Consider the following 20,388-nt stretch of genomic DNA (forward strand, 5'->3'; position numbering starts at 1 on the left):
TATTCTTTCAGTCTACCTTCATTTTCATGACATATTTAGTTACATCTTTCTATTTAGTGATTGTGTGGCTTTGATTTATCAATCACTGCTCCACAGGATTTATTCTTGTCTTTTTTCCTGTCTTTCTTGGAAAGAGCTGAATTGATATAATCATTTGTCATTTATCTATTTGACATACAGAATAGAAGCAAACTATACTATTTGTAATTCTAACCCATTAAATAAGATACTACTAAAAACTCAGCTCTTAATTTTTCTCCTTGTGAGGTAATTCATGGAAATATAAATCATGCAAACAAATTCAAAATATAACAAAATGAATTTTTATTTCATAAAATGTTAGTTTTTTCAAAGTACTCTAAACTACAGAGGGATAAATATTTGTTTGTGGTTATTTTAGTTAAGAAAATAGTCTGCTAAATGTCCTACTATTTATATAATTAACTAGAGGTATGGGGAGAGTAACATTTTGGGCCATCTCTGTCATCTTTCATAGCCTTCACCCCATGAAGAAGATGGAGATTAGTAAATGGCAGATTGGGGTTTGAATGTACATCTGAATGATTCCAAAACCTGTGCTCTCAGTGTTAGATCAAGCAGTGATGGTGAATATTATTTTATCAGATTGATACTTGTGATTCTTAAAGCTATTATTTTTTTTTCTAGAAGGTCCCCCAAATAAACCTAACTGAGCGCTGGGCTGCTCCTCGGCAATCCAGGAAAAATAGTAAGCTATTTGATAGCGACTGCCTACTCCTGTGCTATTCACTGGTTTGAAGTTGTAGGTATTTTTATGTACAATTGACTTTGTTTTTATTGTCTTCAAAGCAAAATATGGCATTGGGGAACCAGGAAACAGAACCGTGCTTGATGACACTATTTCTGATCGTGAGAACAAAGATGTGGTTGAAACCCTTTCTAAAACATCACTCAAAATCCAGAGCTTTTCTCAGTCTTCCTTTTCATCATCAGCACCTGACCCAAAGGTAAGATCTTTCTTTAAATACTTTTCCCCATGCTTTTAGTCACATATGATGGCAAAGATCTTAGAAATATAGGGCCATAAGATCATACTAGAAAACACATATAATAGGAGAGATTTATGTACAGAATTGAGCTTTATAAAAGTTGCTGGGAGTAAAATGTTCTTAGGTATGTCATTTTAGAAGCAAAGAATTAGAAAACAATAAAAAATATAAATATGAATCTGAGATTGAATGAGAAGACTCATTTACAAGGCAGGATAAGACTTCCTAATAAGATTGAATAAGAGAGTCAAAATCAAACAGTATAAAAACAAGAGTTAAATGAGAGTAGAAACTGTATTATATATTAGAAATTACATACTTTTAAATTACCTATAATTGGTTTTCAGGAACTGAAAATGTGATCTTTATTTTTGCTACATGTAATAAAGTGATATCTCCTATTTAATCCTGCAAATCTCATATTCATAGATTATAGAGAACATTGTCAGTGATCCCTGCAGTGGGTCTCCAACTCCTGAGAGACAAATACGTTGCCTGGGAGATAGGAAAGAGACAGAGAACAAAAGACACAAACCCAGAGACTCCAGAGAAGAAGCTGGGTCTTGGGCTGATCTAAGGTGCCCTAGGCAGCAAAGACCAAAGGCACCAGGTACATCCAGTATTTATTCATTATGAGTGTGGGAAAGAGGAGAACTGGGCAGGCCTCAGGACACCTGCTGATAACAAGTGGGCAGGCAGGGGCACTAGCATGTCTTTACTGAAGAGGACAGATGGTTAATTCAGGGAGGATGAATTTAGTTGGAGTCAGTTGACCTTGGCTGGAAGTGAACTCAGCCAATCCCTGCTACTTCATGGACTAGGACTGAAGTACTGGTAGCAGTGATTAGCAAAGGACCAACACTAGGCCTACTCTGCTATCTGACATGCCCATTTGTGTCACGTAAAACTTCGGTTGGACTCCTAAGATAATAGAGCCAAATTATAGAGGGGCAAGAAGCTTGTGGGACTTCTAGCCTGCTAATACCAGGCAGAGTTGTCTGCTACAGTAGATAATGCAAAATGAAATCCATTTTAAACCTTACTAAACTTATTATGAATTATTAATATTTGACTCTTTTATTCTTATGGTTTCTAGTTTAACTCAGTGCCTGGTGTATGTTTATTTAACATATTACTGTTGGTGTATAATCTTGGCAAATGCTTTAGATCTTTTTGAGAATAAAGATAAAATCAATAAACATTGTATTTCATTGTTTCATGAATTAAAATTCCCAGTTACATAACTGAGAGTCTTCTCTCATTCCCCAACTCTGGGGAACCCAGGACCTCATGCATGATAGGAAAGCTCCCTACCACTGAGCTACACCTAGCTCTCATTATGATTTTTAATCTGTATCCATTACATGAGAAAATAAAATTTAAGCTGCACAATTCCTTGTTTTTATAGCAAAACATTTATTGGTGCATGTTAGGCATACATAATAACAGTCAGCATAGAGAATCTGCACCTAGTCATGGTACATCCTACCTCTTTTTTTCCATTCCTCTCACCTCAAGCCTCCTCCCCTCCCTATGTACAAAAGCTCTGTTTCCATTTTTTCCTTCTATCTCCAGTTTTTTTCTTGCCCCTTCCTTTCTTCCTCCCCCTTCCCTTGTTCCCATTCCCATTTGAACATTTTCTTCACATTTCCCAATATCTATTGTACATTTAGTCCTTATTTCCACTTTACACTTATTTCCACATCAGAAAAGCAATGCAGTATTTAAACACATATGCCCAATTTATTTCACTTAGGAGTATGGTCTCAAGGTACATCCATTTAGCTATAAATGTCTGAAGCTCATCCTTCTTTATGGCAGAGTAGTACTCCATTGTTTACAAAACCACATCTTCTTTACCCATTCATCAGTTGATGAGCATTTGGGCTGTTTCTAAGATTTAGTTATTACAAACTGTAAGCTACACCATTCTTTTTTTTTTTTTTTTTTGGTACTGGGGATCAAACTCAAGTCCTTGAGTTTGAGCAGCAGGAGGCGAAACCACTGAGCTAAATCCCTGGCCCAGCTACACCATTCTTAAAGGGAAAAAATGTAGAAAAAATTTCCTTCTGGAATGACTTTTGATTTATCTTTTGCTAATAATCTCTCCCTGTAATGGACATGCATATGTACACATCAAATGAATGAAATCATTTTTTTTGTGATTTTTTTTTTCCTAAAATAAACTTCCTATTATCATAGAATCATTGGGAAGAAAAGATTGATAAGAGTATGGAGTTATGAGGCTGAGGATTTAGCTCAGTGGTGCCGCCACCTGCCTCGGAAGCATAAGGTCCCAAGTTTGATCCCCAGTACCAAAAAAAACAACAACAAAAAAGAGTATGCAAAATTATCTCTGGAAGATGATGTTTTTAATTTTTAAAGAATCTCCAGCAATGGGAACATTTCATGTTATTCTAAGGAAGCATTATTAAATTCAGTAATCATAGGTTTGGGGGCTTTGTTTTTCCCACTTTGGTGCTTGGGATCAAGCTCACCACATGCTAGGCAAGTGCTGTGCTGCTTTGCTGTACCCGAGCCTCAACATTTATAGTTATTAATCCTTCCACTCATCTTTAAAACTCAGGAATCCTGTTGATGAGCTAGTTTACCCTTCTTCATATGAATGTTGAGTTCTGATTGACAGGTACTTGAACAGTGTTTGAAAAGTATTTCAAGACTTGGAAAACCTCAGTCTTGATACTGATGGCTTTATTTTTTTTATACTAGGTCCTTTCCTCAATTTTTGGTTTTTGAGACCGGATCTCACTATGTAGTTCAGGCTGACTTTGGGCTGACTTTGAGCTCACTATGTAGCCCAGACTGGCGTCAAAACTCACACTGATGCTTCTGTCACAGCCTCCTGAGTGTGCTGGGATTATAGGCGTGCACCACAATGTCTGGCAACCTTTCTTCAATTTTTAACTACCATCCTATATACTATAAATAGGAAATTAGAACTATTGGTATATGCTGTTTATAGGGGAATAGAAAAACTATGAATTTTAAAATAGGGTTTTAGATTTCTTTCTTATGTCATAGTAGTACTTAAAAATGGCTAATTCTGTAAACACATCAGCATTTCTCTTCTACAATTTAAACCTGTTTCTTTTTGGCATGGGAGATTGCACTCAGGACCTTGTGCTTGCAAGGCAGGTGCTGTGCTGCTGAGCTAAATCCCTGGTTCCTTTTTTTCTTTTTTGAGATGGGGGTCTCAATATGCTCCCCAGGTGGGCTTCACACTCCTGGGCTGAAGTGATCATCCCACATGAGCCTCCCACAGAGCTGCGACCACACATGCATATCATCATGCCTGACTTACATTGAAAACTTGGAAGATTTGCTTTTAAATGAGAATGTTTTTGCAAAATCTTAAATTGTTGTTTTAGAACTAAATTTCTTTATTAAAATTTTTGATTCATATTAACATAATATCCTAGAAATAAATATTTTCATATATTAATATCAGTATATGTTTATGTCCTTGAACCAGATGTCGATATATATAATTAAAAAATTGAATCCCCTGGATTTTCCCCCCTTTGGTTTACAAGAATTTCAGAGTTCTGTGTAGGTTAGCGTTCTTACATTAGTTTAATGTGTTTTACAAATACTTAACTTCTTGAGCCCATAGGCTTTCCTGAATAAGTTCATCTACTCCTTCTCCAAACATGTTTACTCGGTCCTGTCTTCTAAGTCCTCTGGTCCCCTCAAATTTGATGTACCACCCTGAAAACCTTGACCGTGACCCTTTCCTGACTATATTAATAAATGGCACTGAATCTCTGAAGCTGGGAAAATCCTGGAGCCTGGCCATCCTTCTGGTCACGCATCCAGCCTTTCACAATCAGTGTTTCCTACCTGCTCACAGATTTTCACATCTGCATTCATTTTCTTCCCTATTAATTTGAAATAATACTCTTTTTCTGCTCCTCCTTCCCCCATTATGCTCATCTACCTTACACTGCTGCCAGGGTGGCCTTTTCTGCAGAATATTGGATCCTCATTACACAAAGAGCCCCTGATGCTCCTGTCTTATCCTTCCATGCCATTGGAGGAACTGTATTCCGGTTTTGCCACATTGCTTTGGCTTCCCTCATTTGCTGTGCGGTTTCATGCCTCATCCTTTTGTTTATGCTGCCCTGTTTGGAATGCTCTTCACACACTTCCTGTCCACTTTCTCTCCCTTCCAAAATAGGACCAAAGGTTTGTGGCTTTTCCTGAGCTTCCCAGGTAAAGCTGACTGTTCCTTGCTTTGGACCCCAGTTGTAGAACCAATGAGATACAATTTTCCGTTCTTTTTTTTCTGTGTATCCTTTTATTGGTACATTTCAGGTTGTACAACATAATGACATTCATCATTGGAGATATGCACCTTTACAAACTCTCTTGGTTATTACTTTTACCCCTTCCCCTACCCTCCCTTCAACCCCTTCATCCCTCCCTTTTTACAAAGACTTTGTTTCCCTTTTTTCATTTTCTCATATTAATTCCATTCCCTCTTTCCTTTCCCCTACACCTCCCACTTCCCCCTCCCCTTTGCCCCTTTTCTTCCTATTTCACCTTATCTATTATACCTTTTAGTCCTTATTTACACTTTTAGTCTCTCATACTAGAGAAACTATTCAGCTTTTACACATGTGTGTCCAATTTATATCACTTAATAGTATCACCTCAATGTGCATCCATTTAGCAATAAATGTCTCTAATTTCTCATTTTTGATGGCTGAGTAGTCCTCCATTTTATAAAAAACCCCACATTTTCTTGATCCAGTCTCCAGTTGATGGGCATTTGGGCTGTTTCCAAGTTTTAGCTATTACAAACCGTGCTGCTATGAACATGGGTGCACATATATCACTGTGGCATGATTATTTTAATTCTTTGGGGAAGATCCCCAGCAGAGGGATAGCTGGGTCAAGTGGGACTTCCAGTCCTAGTTCTTTGAGGTATCTCCATACTGATTTCCACAGTGGTTGCACCAATCTACACTTCCACCAGCAGTGGAGCAGGGTTCCTCTTTCCCCACAGCCCTGCCAGCATTTGTTATTCGTTGATTTCATGATAGCAGCCATTCTTTCTGGAGTGAAGTGGAATCTCAGCATTGTTTTCATTTGCATCTCTCGAATGACCAGTGATGTTGAACGTTTTTTCATGTTTATTTGCCATATCTACTTCTTTGTGTGAGAGATGTCTGTTCATTTCAGGTGCCCATTTTTGGATTGGGTCTCTAAATTTGGGAGGTCTAATCTTTTTAAGTTCTTTATAGATTTGAGATAGTAGACCTTTGTCTGAGGGACCGCTGGTGAAAATTTTTTCCCACATTGTGGGTTGTTTCTTCACACTGCTGGTGGTTTCTTTTGCTGTGTAGAAGCTTTTTTGTAAAAAGAGATCCCACTTGTTGATTTTTTTTGCTAGTTCAGGGGAAACTGAGGTTTTGTTCATAAAGTCTTTTCCTACCCCAATGTCTTGAAGAGTTCTACCTAACCTCTCTTCCAGCCAGTTCAGTGTTTCTGTTTTTATATTTAGATCTTTAATCCATTTTGATTTTAGATTAGTGCATGGTGTGAGATATAGGTCTAGTTTTAATCTTTGGCAAGGTGAAACCCAATTTCTCCAACACCATTTATTAAAGAGACTTATCTTTCTTCCAGTGAGGGTGTTTGGCTCCTTTGTCAAAGATGAGTTGGCTGAGTGTGTCCGGAGTTGTTTCTGCATCTTCTAATCCACTGGTCCTCAGGTCTGTTTCTTTGCCAGTACCATGCTGTTTTTATCACTGTAGCTTTGTAGTATAGTTTCAAGTTGGGGGTTGTAATACCCCCTGCCATGTCTCTGTTACCTCAATTACTTTTGCTATTCTGGGTCTCTTCTGGTTCCAAATGAATTTTTCGAGAGTTTTCTCAATTTTCTGTTCTCATCTTCATATATCTCTGCATGTGCTTGCACATAGAGCAGAATGTGTTCTCGGTTTTCACTTCTCCCAGAGCAGTCCCTGTAATTTGATTGATGTGTCTGTGATTGTTTCCATTTGACTGACTGACTGAATGGGTGGGTGGGCAAAAGTCTGTGTTTTTTGACGTTCCATGATTTTTCTTTTTTTATATAGGAAGAAGCAACCCAGGCAGCAATCAGAAAAGAAGAAAATGGGACTTGTGTTTTTAAAAATGCCTCACAGGAGCAAACAAATGACAAATTGATGCATGTTCACAAAGGGTACAAAGATTATAAAAGTGGTAAGTTAGTGAATATCTGTGAAAGTTCTTTGTTTATATACTAGTACTTTTTAAAGTCTGTAGATCCAAAAACATGATACCCATTTCTTTAAAAACTTTTCTTTTCCTATTTTCCTTCCACAAACTTCTTCCTGAAATTGCTTCAACCCTCAGAAATTCTTTTTTACTGTTACTTTTATGTTCTTGAAATACTCTTGAAAACACCCTGCCTGTCTCGCAGGCACAAGGTCCCGAGTTCACCAAAAACCAAAAAAGAAAAATCACAAAAAAAATTCATGAATGCAGATAGATTTGTACATATATTTAAAATCCACAGCAGTAAATCTTCACATTAATGTGTCTGTGGGTACATTTTATAGGTGTGTTGTCTGCCCCGGGATTAGGAGAAGATGCTGAATCATTACCTTGGGATTCCGAGGTATTGTCTATTGTTTATAACTATTTTTAAAATAAGCATTAAGTGAGACTTAAGTATGAAGGAGAATAATTGGACTTTACTTGCTCACCTCTGCATGTGCCTGTAAGAAATTATTTCCTCACATTTTTTAACCCGTAGTTAATAAAGTAATCCCCTGGACAAGATGGCACGTGTCTATAATCCCAGCACTCTGGGAGGCTGAAGCAGGAGGATCCCAACCTCAAACCCTGGACAGTTTAGCAATTTAATAAGACTGTGTTTCAAAAAGTAAAAGGACTAGGGTTGTAGCTCAGTATGGAGGCTCTGGTTTTAATACCCTGTAGTGCAGATGAAGGAATGAATGAAGTCTAAGTACAGTACTGCTACATAGTACATTTCTGCTAATTTGTAGGATTCATTTAATGAAGCCAGTGCAGTTAGAAATTAAGGCTTAGATGTCACAAACAGTCAGCTTGGATTCTGACATTGAGTTGATGTAAAAACTAAAGAATTATTCCAAATCAGCCTATGGCTAGTGAAATTCAGAGAAAATGTTTGGATCATAATTTTTACAGCTTGTAACTTAAAAAGTTAATGAGTGGGAATTGAAAGTGTTAGTATACTTGGATTGCCAACTATTATGGTTTGGGTCTGGATGTCCCCCACAAAGCTTCATTAGGCCCGAGGTAACTGAATCTGGAATGTGTGATGTTGGGATCAAGGGCACGTGATTCCTAAAGTGCTACATATGAGTGGTTTAGCACCACCCTAATCTCGGTAGTCTGAATGGGATAAAAGGCAGAAAGATGCGGTGAAGGTCCCTTGTTGCTTTTGCTACCTTGTGGCTTCCATGTTGTTTCTCTTTTGTGATGCCTGTTGGCCATCCCTGCCTTGGAGCCAGCCAGCTATGGATTGAAACCTCTACAAACTGTGTGCAAAATAAGCCCCTTCCCCTCTAACTTTGGGTGTCGGGTATTTTGTCTCAGCAATGAGAGAAAAGTAACTGACACAGCAAGTATAGATCCACAAGGAACAGTTCAGGAGAAGGAAGAGATTGGGGAATTGTAAATACATAGGATTATAGTCACAGTTGGGTTTTGTCATGTTTTAAAAAGCTGAAACCAGTTTTGAATGTGGAATGCATTGAGTGCCCCCTTTATGGCAGCCATGCCTGTAGTGACAAAAGTGTAACTAATGACAGCTTACTTTAAGAGGACCATTGTGGGGAAGGCCTGATCTCTCAGGTGTGAGCAGCTGCTGTATATCGCCTGACGAGGCTCGAGAATTTTGCGGGGGTTTGTAGTTAGGCTAGGAAAGAGAGTGAATTGCTGTCAAATTAAGGACGAGGAGAAGCCAGGCGTGTCCGAGTGTAGGAGGACATATTCTGGACAGAGAGCAGTGAGTCACATCTGTCCATCGTTTTCACGTCCTAGAGTGAGCAGGAAGCAGGAAGTACAGTAACTGTCGTCGTAATCACTTACAGAAAAGACAGTGTATAAATAAGTACTTGGTACATTTTAGACATGTAAGAAAAGTTCTTATGCTCCCCTTTTCATTAAGGTTTTTTATACTTTTTTGAAGTTCTTAATTTTTAAAGAGTTGCATGTAGTGTCTAAGAATTGTGTGCTATTATTTGAGTGTAACATAAACTTATTAGTAGTACATTTATATTTTCGTCCATTTTTCCTATCAGTAAAATTTTTACCAAAAACATTAGATTTTTTTTCTGAAGCCCTTGTTTGTATAAATGGAGCAGCTTCTATAATGTTTCTGCTCAATGTGAAACACTGAAGTTTCTCTGCTTGCCAAGTATTTTAACACTAAAATGACTTCTGTGATTAGAAATATTTAAGGCTGAATTATAGCAAATGTAGTTACAAGAATCTGTTTAATCAGTGAAGGGAAAGGGACAGTAGGTGGTAAAGAGAGTGAAGGAGATCAAGAAATGATAACATACGTACCAGTTCCCCAAAACATTCACTCATAAAAACATCTTATAGTTTAAAAATATTTCATTTAAATATGTATTTTTTTAAAAAAGGTTATCCTTGTTGGAGAATGCAAAGTAGAGTTAGTTATTCTAAAGCCAGATTCAAATAATGCACATCAGACAGTATGTTGTCTATAAATCTCTCCTGTGGCTTTCCATGCTTGCTTTACAGAGTCAGCACCCACGTGGAGAAACAAAATGGGCTGGACTTAGGTTCTCTTTGAAATGTTCTGGTTTTCAGTATGTGCTTCCCAGTATTAAATCTAATTGCTTTTTTCTTTTTTTGAGAGAAGGTCTCGCTATGTAATTCAGGGTATCCTTGAACTCATTGCAGTCCTCCTGTCTCAGCCTCCTGATGGTGTGATTATGGGTGTATGCCATCATGCCTGGCTCTAATTGATTTTAAGATAGAAAAATCAGGTGTCTTCATAGACCAGGATTAGGAAATCTTTATGGAACTCCTTACTGATATACTAATTTTAACAGAGTATCTTTGAGAATCTTCCACAGAAGTCTGTTGATCATTTATCTGGGGCTGCAGATGAAAAAGGAAAACATACCAGAAATATACAAGTAGAAGGTAAGAAATATATATAAATACATAATTTTTTAGAAAAGTTATTTGACAGCATGTTTATTTAAAACCAGAGCATTGCTATATTTTAGTAGCCAAAGAAAATTACCTATTAAGTGCATAGAAAGGAAAAAGAAGTAAAATAGTAATAAGTTGCATATATCAAGCTTCAGCAACGGGTTGAATTTGAGAGTCACTAAAGGAGCTGAATTATTAGTTCATTTTCAGCTATTATAAGGTCTGAGGGAAGTTAGAAAATAAGACAGGAGAGACAGGAGTGAAGAATAAGAAAGAAGAATAATGCAAGGAATAAATGAAGGAAAAAAGACGAAAGTAAGGAGGGTGGGAAAATTAGTTTTTTAGACAAAGGAAGAGCAGGGTATGAGAAGTGTAGGAAGGATATAAAATGAGCTTTCAGTACCAAATCTTGATGGAGAAGTAGAGCCGCAGTTTTGCACTTTTTCTGTCTTCTCATCATTGGGAAGGAAGGCACTGAGGATTGACGTACTAGATTATGCAGAGCTGTGTTTCATTTATTACAGAAAAATATAGACATTCATGGTCAGCCATACATGTGTTTTCAGTCGTCCCTTGGTTCATGAAGGTCCAGTCCTGGTTGTCGAATTTCATATAAAATGTTGCCACTTTTAAAGGTTGCTGTTTCACCAGGTAGTATATTCAGAATAAGCCTTGAAAAAAAGAAAGGAACAAGATTCATTATGGAGAGGTCAGAAAAATCATAGCCTCATTAAAAAGTCCATTAGAAAGTTTATGACTTTTGATGCCTTTTCAGTTTGTGGGACATGAGGAACTTGATGCTAGATTCCGAAAGGTAAGTTTCAGTAAGGGGATTTAGAAGAGACTTGGTGTATAGGCTAGAGCTTTTCACCTGCAATGACACCCCGCAATGGGGACTGTGTTAAACCATACCTGTGATTCAGCAGGTCTGGGATCCTGTGTTAAGTCCTCAGGTGACGCCAACGCTGCTTGTCCTCAGACCCCTGGGAGTGTCCGGGTATCAGCTTCCCTTTAGAGAAAGCTGGACAAAGAGCCATTGGATGATAGTTCAAGACAAAACAGGGCCAAGGGAAAGCATAAATTTTGTTTTTATTTCTGAAAATGTTTCCAGCCACAGGAGAAGGAGCGAAGAGGATGAAGAAATAGAAATTACAATTCTATGATACCACTGCCAAAGAAAGAAATAAGTAGTAAGAATAATCCATAAAAAGAAGTAAATGGACAGAATCAATACCGTAGACCTAGAGGTCACTTTTGAAAGTTAGAGGGATTGTTTAGGGGAAAAAAGAGATGAAAGAGGGAAAGTAGACAGGTAATTTTGGAGTTAATGATGAGGAAACTTGAGAGAACTCACTTCCCATGGTCTCAGTGTATGTGCACGCAAGTGGAAGAGTAGATTGTTGCTGTTCCAGAGATGATTAGGAGAAGGGAGGGGTGCTAGAATTGGGTTGAACTGTAGCCCCTCACCTCCTCTCTGTACATAACCATCAGGCATCAAAGCTTTAGGTTGAATTGATAATTGGTTATTCAAGTGAGATTAACTTGCATAGAGAATCATTGCCTTTTTTTAAGATAACTACTTTTTTGATACAATAGCTTTTTGATACAATAAAGGATATTCATACAAATCCTTTAAAGACTAGCAGAATGTACCAAACCAGTTTTGGAAACAAGAGACATTATAGAGTTCATTCCTTGAATACCAAAATTGTTACTTTTTAGTTAATATTACACTGATTTTGAAATATAAAAGGTTATTAGTATCAAATAATTCTATGACAATTCAGCTTATCTTTCCCTTTTTGATAACCATATTTCAATATGGAAAACTTACTGTGCATTATTTCTTAGATGTGATTTATATATCTTCTTGCATAAGTGGATCAAGAAACTTTAAGATGGCTAAACTGGAGGATACAGGAAATGTAGGCATACCAGTAGCCCACAAAAGTATGGAAAAAATGAACATTTTTATGAACTATTATTCTACAAGTATATGTCCAAGCTAATCAATTCAAAACCTTATTTGATAAGAAATAAATGATATATTCTACTGAAATGTTACCACAACTTTGTATATTTTGACAAATCCAGGACAAATTCTGACAATGTCAGGACAGATTGAAGAACACAATGAAATACTTGTAGTATAATGGTATACCATCAGCTTTGACATTCATCCTGTCGGGGTCGTGGCTTGCTGAGATCACTTTCTCCATCACTCGGCATGTATGTGTGTATGGATAGATGCTGACTTTTCTATTTCAGTTATGGCCTTTGGAAGCATAATCTCACTTTGGAAATCTTAACTGCCTGTCTTATTAGACCTGTATTCTGATTTTCCCATCGTATTGTCCTAATCAAAGGGGAAGAAAACCCAAAACCTAAAGTAATCATTTCCAAAGCAGAGCATGAGGATTCAGCTCCATGCTAACTCTGCATGAATGTGTGTTTGGCTTTCTCATGTTTACATGTAATTGATTATGTTTTCCTTTTGCTTTTTAGAATCACCTGAGAAATGTCTTCACCTGAAGGTAATAACTTTATATTTGTATCTTGAATTAACCACATACACCTCATGAAATACATAGTATTTATTAAATATCTCACTTCAAACCCCATTCAGCCCACCACTGAAATGAAAGATTCTGTTCTGAATAAAGCAGTAGCAGTGGAGGATTTACAGACATGCAAATCAGGTAAATTTTGCAATTCAGATTACTCTGGAAAGAAGTAAGGTACATTAAAATGTTTTGAGATGCCCGCAGTCTTCTCATATTCTTTTCCCGAGTTTTTAAAAGGATTTGACATAGATAATGCAGATGTGATTGTTGGTGTCCATATTTGCAAATAAGGTGTTTGCAAGCATAAGAGGAAAAAAATGTAATGTGTTAAGGTGTTTCTACTTAATACCCTAATGTCCCCAGCTTGGATCCTTATACTTGTTAGGGATCCATAGAGTTTTTTACAAGATTCCAAAATGTTTTCTTTATTTTTCTTGGTACCAGAGATTGAACTCAGGACCTTGCACTTGTGAGGCAGGCACCGGAACCACTGAGCTAAATCCCCAGCCCCCAAGATGTTTTCAAAGTTGGCAGATGCTCACTGGAGAGCTGGGCCCTGTGGTGCAGGCCTGAGTCCCGATTACTCAGGAGTTTGTGGCAAGAGGTTCACTGATACCCAGGATCCCCTTTCTAAAACAACAACAACAACAAAAAACAATGCTTGCTGTAATTCTGACATTTACCTAGAGTAAAGCTTTGCTTCCTAACATGTCAACTGTGTTTCCACTGTAATTATTTCATCTCAGTCTCGATATATTGATGATCGTAAGCAGATAGATGTTCTCATTAACAGACTGTATGAGTATGTATGGATGGTATCTCATATCTTTGATTATTAAAAGAATATCATTTCTTAATGACTATTTGGTAGACAAACTTCAAAACAGTGATTCTGCAACTTTTTAGCCATAAGTCCTTTTATAGTATTAAAAATTAGTACAGATTTGACAGAGCTTTTGTTTAAATACGTTGGATCTATTGACATTTACTCTACTAGAAATTAAATCTGAAGGAGGTAAAATACAAGCCTGCAGTCACACATTCCAATACCCATTAGAGCTATGACTCACTAATCATTAGAATTCAGACATGTGACACATTACATCTCTGAAAACACCACTGGCAAACAACATTTGGTATTGTTTGTTCTCTTAGACCCTGTGAATGGATCTTGAATTCTAGGGATTTTAACTCACTGTTAAACTACCATTTAAACAACAGACAAGGTTCATGAAAGCCATAACTGACTGTTAGCCTTTATACTTCCTTTTTCTTTCATTTTTCTTAAAAAGTGTAAATCTGATGATTTTATTTATAAAGGAAAAAGCAAATATTTTTGTTACACTTTCATTTCCTGTCTCCTGGCACTCTGTAATCTTTGAATTTAATGTGGACCTAGACCAATGATGGTGAACCTTTTAGAGCTTTCAATGATAGCAAACAGCCCACTGCAACACATGTGCCATGGGCTCACCGCCACTGACCTAGGCTAACGCAGTTTTTACATGGGAACAATTGGGTTACTTAAAGCTACCATTTTTTGTATAAATTATGGTATCACCCAAGCCTTAAAAAGTGAATTCTGAAGATATTGGGATATTGAAGTAAGAATATCTTATTGTAGTTTTTTAAAAATCTAAAGTAGCATATTCATTAAATGTCTATAAAATGTACAAAGAATATTATGGATATTTATATTTGAAGTAGACAGTTTTTAATTTAAAATTCATATCCTTAAAGACTTAACCGTGAACAATACAGGAAACAAAGTATATAAAAGATTGCTGGATACATCCAAGTAATACTAATAAATGAAAACAGAAGAATAAGACATGACGATGATGATCAAACTCACGGGACCTGCAAAGTGCAATAAGCCCTAGGCAGTAGTGTGTTGTGGGGCTGGAAGTGCTTCTGAGGAAGGAATGTATACAAGTTAGTTACATTTTTATTATCATTTACATCTTAATGAATAAAACTTTATTTTCAGATTTTTCTGATTGGAGTTCTACGAGTTTGAACCTCTCTGATAAGACTTGTCAGAGATCGGCAAATTTGAAAGATGATGACAAATAACCACTTACAACACGATCAGTGACTAAAAATCTGTCACCATCCACAGAATTCGGTAAGACAAACTTAATAAGTAAGAAGAAGATGAATATTGGAATGTGTTTCTGTTAAGGAATTGTACACCATGTTGTGTGAATCACAGCAATCAAAAAAACAGCATAAAGAAAGTAATAAAGAAGCCCAGAGAATTCAACCCGGAGGACCTCTGCATGATTTTATAATACCATAGTTCTTACTTTGTAGAAATCATTTGGTGGTAGAATTGGCTTTGTGTGTTATTCTTCCTAAGCAACCAACAACCAAACAGTATGTTTTCACAAAGCAGCTGTATTCATTCTCTAACCAAAGCAAGGTACAAATAATAAGGAAAATTAGGAGACAGAGTAGTTTTGTTCAGACAAGTATTTAGCATAAACTTGAGAGTGGGTGCCAAGACTCTTAGAGCTTCAAGAGTTGATGGAAAAACTAAGTAGAGATCTACAGATTGCTACTCAGACAAAACACTTCTTTATTTTTACATCTCTGAACTCACAAGTATTTTTTGTAACTATATATAAGTCAAAAGAACCTTCCATAACCATGTATTTAATTATTTCTAACAATTTTTGTGTTTGTATAGATTAATTTTCACAATATTAATGGAAATCATTGAGAATTTCCTATATAGGATCTCCTCAGTCATGTCCTCATCAGTCAGTAGTACGCAAGGAGTGTTGGTGTAGGAGTATTGTATCATTTAAAAGTAATATAGGGCCGTGGATTTAGCTCAGTGGTGCCGCACCTGCCTCTCAAGTCCAAGGTCCTGAGTTCAATCCCCGTTAACAGAAGAAATTAAAAAAATTAAAAAATAAAAGTAATAATGAAAATCTAGCCAGGCACAGTGTATATGCTTTTAGCTCCAGCTATTTGAAAGGCTGAGGCAGAGAGATCACTTGTGCCCAGGAGTTTAATGCCATCATAGGCTCTTTTTTTTTTTTTCTTTGGTACCGGGAATCGAACCCAGGTCCTTAGCTTTTGAGGCAGGTGGTGGAACTACTGAGCTAAATCCCCGGCCCCCATCATAGGCTCTTAATAAAACCCCATCTTTCAAAAAAAAATTACTAGGATACACAGTCTATTGATTAATGTCATCTAATATGCATTCTACTTTATGTACTAGTTAATTTAATGCCCTTAATCATGTCACCATGTCTGTAGTAACAACTCTTGCCACATAATAGATGATGAGTTGTCTTCTGGAGTCGTGACTGCAAGCTGTAAATCCAAAGTTATTTACCCGTACAAGAGACTTCTTTTCTCCTCCTCCTCCTCCTCCTCTCCTTGCCTTCTTCCTTCCATCCCTCCTCCTCTCTCCTGCTGAGGATTAAATTCAAGTAAACTCAGAGCCTTGCATATACTGGGCACACACTCTACCACTGAGCTACACCCTCAGCTCTTATGTGTTGCTGAGCTTGGTAAACTCAAGAAGCAGGACATTTTAAACAAAACCCTTAAATGAGTTCCATCGACTTAGGAAAAGGTGGTGAAGCAAGAACTACTAAGTAAACTCAAGCGACTTAAATTCAAGTAGTTGATTTCACCTCTCATTTGATCCCTTTTGAAAAGTAACGAGCAGAGTCTGTTTCTCCAGGGACCCAGATTTATACATTTATTCATTTAATAAAACTTCACTCTACAGCAGGGACTCATAATTTCATACCTGAAATATTTCTGGAAGCGGTATTTGTGGAACTTGAAGAGGCTCAGGCCTGCACTAGGTTTATTTGGACTGTTTCCTTCCATTGCTCTCCCTCCCTTTATTCATATGGCCCTCACATTCATCCTTGTCACTGTTTAGAGGGATTAATCTCCAAAACAAATCTGACCATGAGCCCCTCTTCAAAGCATTAATGTCCAAGCATCTTAAAGTTACCTATAGGCTTCCATGAGCTGACTTATTCTCCATCTTCAGCCCTGACCTTTGTCTGCCCCCATCAATCTCTGGGTTTACTAACAGCTAGTGACTATTTTCCTTTACACTCCCTCTATTTTTAGACAAGTACTACCTCCATTTCATATATTTTTGCCCTCTTGCTACTACCTTTTGTACTCTCTCACTTTCCTGACCTCTGTGTGGCCAACCTCATTCTAATTCTGAGCTCAGGTATTACTTCTGGAAAAGCCATCCATGATACCTTTTACTTGTACTCTTTTAAACCCCAGTGCCTAGTACTTAGCAAGAATTCAATAAATAATTATAGATTAAGATGAAGAAAGACTATGTATACATAGCGATTTCAAAGATTGTCCCATCCAGTTCAGGAGCAAATCGGTTAATAAAGAAATGTTTGTAGTTCAGGTAGTAAAGATACAGAAGAAACATTGATAAAAATACTAAAGTAACCCCAAAGAAAGAGACACCTATGTATGTAGGGAAAATCATAATCAAGGATAAATTCACATAACAGACTGAGTCTTTAAAAAAAGTTGCAAGAAGAGTGGAGGAAGACATCTCAGATATAAGGGTGTACACTGATTCACCATTGACATCTTGTGGAAATCGGAGACCAGCAAGTATTATTTGACTATCAGTGATGCCCCAGGACACAGACTTTATCAAATACATGACTACAGGCATATGTCAGGCCAACTGCTCTCCTGCTTGTTGCTGCTGGTGTTGGTGAATTAGAAGCTGCTATCTCCAAGAATGGGCAAACCAGGGGGGGCATGCCCTTCTGACTTACACACTGGGTGTGAAACAACTCATTGTTGGTGTTAACAAAATGGATTTCCCTGAGCCACCTTATGGCTAGAAGAGATACCAGGAAATCATTAAGGAAGTCAGCATCTACATTAATAAAATTGGCTACAACCATGATAGTAGCTTTTGTGCCAATTTCTGGTTTGAATGATGACAACATGAAGGTCACTCATAAAGATGGCAATGGTAGTGGAATCACACTGCTTGAAGCTTTGGATTGCATCCTACCACCCACTCACCCAACTGACAAGCCTTTGTGGCTGCCTCTCCAGGATATCTATAAAATTGGTGGCATTGGTACCATCTTGGTGAACTTGGTGGAGATTAGTGTTCTTAAACCTGGCATGGTGGCCATCTTTGCTCCAGTCACTGTCACAACTGAAGTAAAGTCTGTTGAAATGCAGCATGAAACTTTGAGGGAAGCTCTTCCTGGGGATGCTTGTTGTGGCAATGTTGCTGTGACAGCAAAAAAGACCAGCCCATGGAAGCAGCTAGTTTCATTGCTCAGGATTATCCTGAACCACCCAGGCCAGATCAGTGCTGGTTGTACCCCATGCTGGGTTGTCATACAGCTCACATCCCTTGCAAGTTTGCTGAGCTGAAAGATAAGATTGCTCACTGGTCTGGTAAGAAGCTGGAAGATAGCCCCAAATTCTTGAAATCTGGTGATGCTGCCATCCAGGTAAGCCCATGTATGTCAGGAGCTTCTCTGATTCTCCTCCTCTGGGTCCTTTTGGTGTTCGTGATATGAGACGGGCAGTTGCTGTTGGTGTTATCAATGCAGTGGACAAGAAGGCTGCTGGCGCTGGCCAGGTCACCATGTCTGCCCAGAAGCTCAGAAGGCTAAATGAGTATTATTCCTAACACCTGCCACTCCAGTCTTAATCAGAGGCAGAAGACTGGTCTCAGAACTGTGTCTGCCAATTGGCCATTTAGGTTTAATAGTGAAAGACTGGTTAGTGATGAAATTGCAGCGTAAAATCCTCAGAAGGAGAGGAGAATGCTTTGTGGACCATTTGATTTTTTTGGGTATGTGTGTGGCAGTTTTATTAGTTTTATTTTTAAAAATAACTCTATTATCAAACACATACACATACAAAAATTAAAACCATTCAAAGAAGAACAATGCAAGGGGAAAAAAACAATAATATTCAAATACAGTAGAACTCAACCAAAACAAAACTGAAAAGCACTTAAACATTTTTCCATATAACTTAAAAAAGCATCTCAAGCACCAACAAGACAACAGAGGATGTGATTTGTTTCAGAAAGATCCCCAAAACCAACATTGAACAAATAGTGGTCTGGAAAAAAACTTCAGTTACTTAGCAGACTCTACATAAGCCAAACTTCTCCCTAATTTAAATTTCGATTCAGTCATATGGCACGCGATGGAAATGCAATCCGAGAAATATGTTGTTAGGCCATTTCATCCGTGTGTATCCTTAATTACACTTTCAGTTTCTCACACTAGAGAAATTATTTGGTATTTACACATGTGTGTCCTATTTATTTCACTTAAGAAGGTGGCCTCAATATGCATCCATTTAGCTGTAAATGTCTTTAGTTTCTCAATCTTTATGGCTGAGTAGTACTCCATTTTATTTAAAAAACCACATCTTTATCCAGCTTCCAGTTAATGGGCACTTGGGCTGTTTCCAAGCTTTCGCTGTTACGAACTGTGCTGCTATGAACATGGGTGCACATATATCACTGAGGTATGATTCTTATTTTTTTTTACACTTTATTAAATTCTTTTATTGGTACATTTTAGGTATACAACGCAATTACATTTCTCATTGGGAATTGTACCTTTACATAATGCATCTTGGTTCTTATCTTTTCCCCATTCCTAGCCCTCCCTTCACCCCCTCCACCCTTCCCTATTTACAAAGACTTTATTTCCATTTTTTCCATTTCTCAGCATTTTTCCTTTCCCTTCTTTTCTTTCCCCTGCCCCTCCCACTACCCCTTTGGACCTTTTCTTCCTGTTTTGCATTATCAATTATTCATTCTAATCATTGGTACATTTTAGGTATACAATATAATGACATTCATCATTGGAAATTTGCACCTTTACATAGTCTCTCGTGGTTCTTATTTTTCACGCTTGCCCAGCTCTCCCTTCAACCCCTCCATTCCTCCCTACTTACAAAGATTTTGTTCCTATTTTCCCATTTTCTCATATTAATTTCACATTCCCTTCTATCCTTTCCCCTAGCCCTCCCACTTCCTTCCCCTTTGCCCCTTTTCTTCCTATTTCACATTACCTATTATACATTTAGTCCTTATTTACACTTTCAGTTTCTCACACCAGAGAAACTATTTGGAATTTATTCATGTGTGTCCTATTTATTTCACTTAAGAGTACTGCCTCAGTGTGCATCCACTTAGCTATAAATGTCTCTAATTTCTCATTTTTTATGGCTGAGTAGTACTCCATTTTATAAAAAAACCACATTTTCTTTATCCAGTCTCCAGTTGATGGGCATTTGGACTGTTTCCAAGTTTTAGCTATTACAAACTGTGCTGCTATGAACATGGGTGCACATATATCACTGTGGTATGATTCTTTTAATTCTTTGGGGAAGATCCCCAGCAATGGAATAGCAGGGTCAAATGGGACTTCCAGTCCTAGTTCTTTGAGGTGTCTCCATAGTGATTTCCACAGTGGTTGCACCAGCCTACACTCCTACCACCAGTGGAGCAGGGTTCCTCTTTCTCCACAGCCCCTCCAACATTTGTTATTGGTTGATTTCACGATAGCAGCCAT

General features: G+C 37.6%; 1 protein-coding gene, 1 long non-coding RNA gene and 1 pseudogene across 2 annotated transcripts in view; 2 read left to right on the plus strand and 1 right to left on the minus strand.

Annotated features, from left to right (window-relative positions):
* LOC101697214 (ankyrin repeat domain-containing protein 26-like) overlaps positions 1 to 20,388 on the plus strand; it is a 43,062-nt gene that overhangs the window by 3,867 nt on the left and 18,807 nt on the right. Inside the window, exons 3-12 of the mRNA XM_087189588.1 lie at positions 667 to 727; positions 829 to 986; positions 7,133 to 7,259; positions 7,619 to 7,677; positions 10,133 to 10,226; positions 12,090 to 12,188; positions 12,744 to 12,772; positions 12,865 to 12,937; positions 14,793 to 14,930; positions 19,245 to 19,333. Of these exons, the coding sequence (XP_087045714.1) occupies positions 667 to 727; positions 829 to 986; positions 7,133 to 7,259; positions 7,619 to 7,677; positions 10,133 to 10,226; positions 12,090 to 12,188; positions 12,744 to 12,772; positions 12,865 to 12,937; positions 14,793 to 14,878 (786 nt within the window). The 3' untranslated portion in view covers positions 14,879 to 14,930; positions 19,245 to 19,333. The remainder of the gene's footprint in view (positions 1 to 666; positions 728 to 828; positions 987 to 7,132; positions 7,260 to 7,618; positions 7,678 to 10,132; positions 10,227 to 12,089; positions 12,189 to 12,743; positions 12,773 to 12,864; positions 12,938 to 14,792; positions 14,931 to 19,244; positions 19,334 to 20,388) is intronic.
* On the minus strand, positions 10,733 to 11,209 carry LOC147824421 (uncharacterized). Its single transcript, XR_015442344.1, has 2 exons — positions 11,151 to 11,209; positions 10,733 to 10,909 (listed from the first exon to the last, which is right to left on the minus strand). It is a non-coding gene; the product is annotated as an uncharacterized LOC147824421 (long non-coding RNA).
* On the plus strand, positions 17,391 to 19,236 carry LOC147824422 (elongation factor 1-alpha 1 pseudogene; annotated as a pseudogene).

This window comes from Heterocephalus glaber, unplaced genomic scaffold, assembly GCF_053883595.1.
Source record: "Heterocephalus glaber isolate CG9 unplaced genomic scaffold, H.glaber_assembly_v1.0 deba00001543, whole genome shotgun sequence".
Lineage (NCBI taxonomy): Eukaryota > Metazoa > Chordata > Mammalia > Rodentia > Bathyergidae > Heterocephalus > Heterocephalus glaber.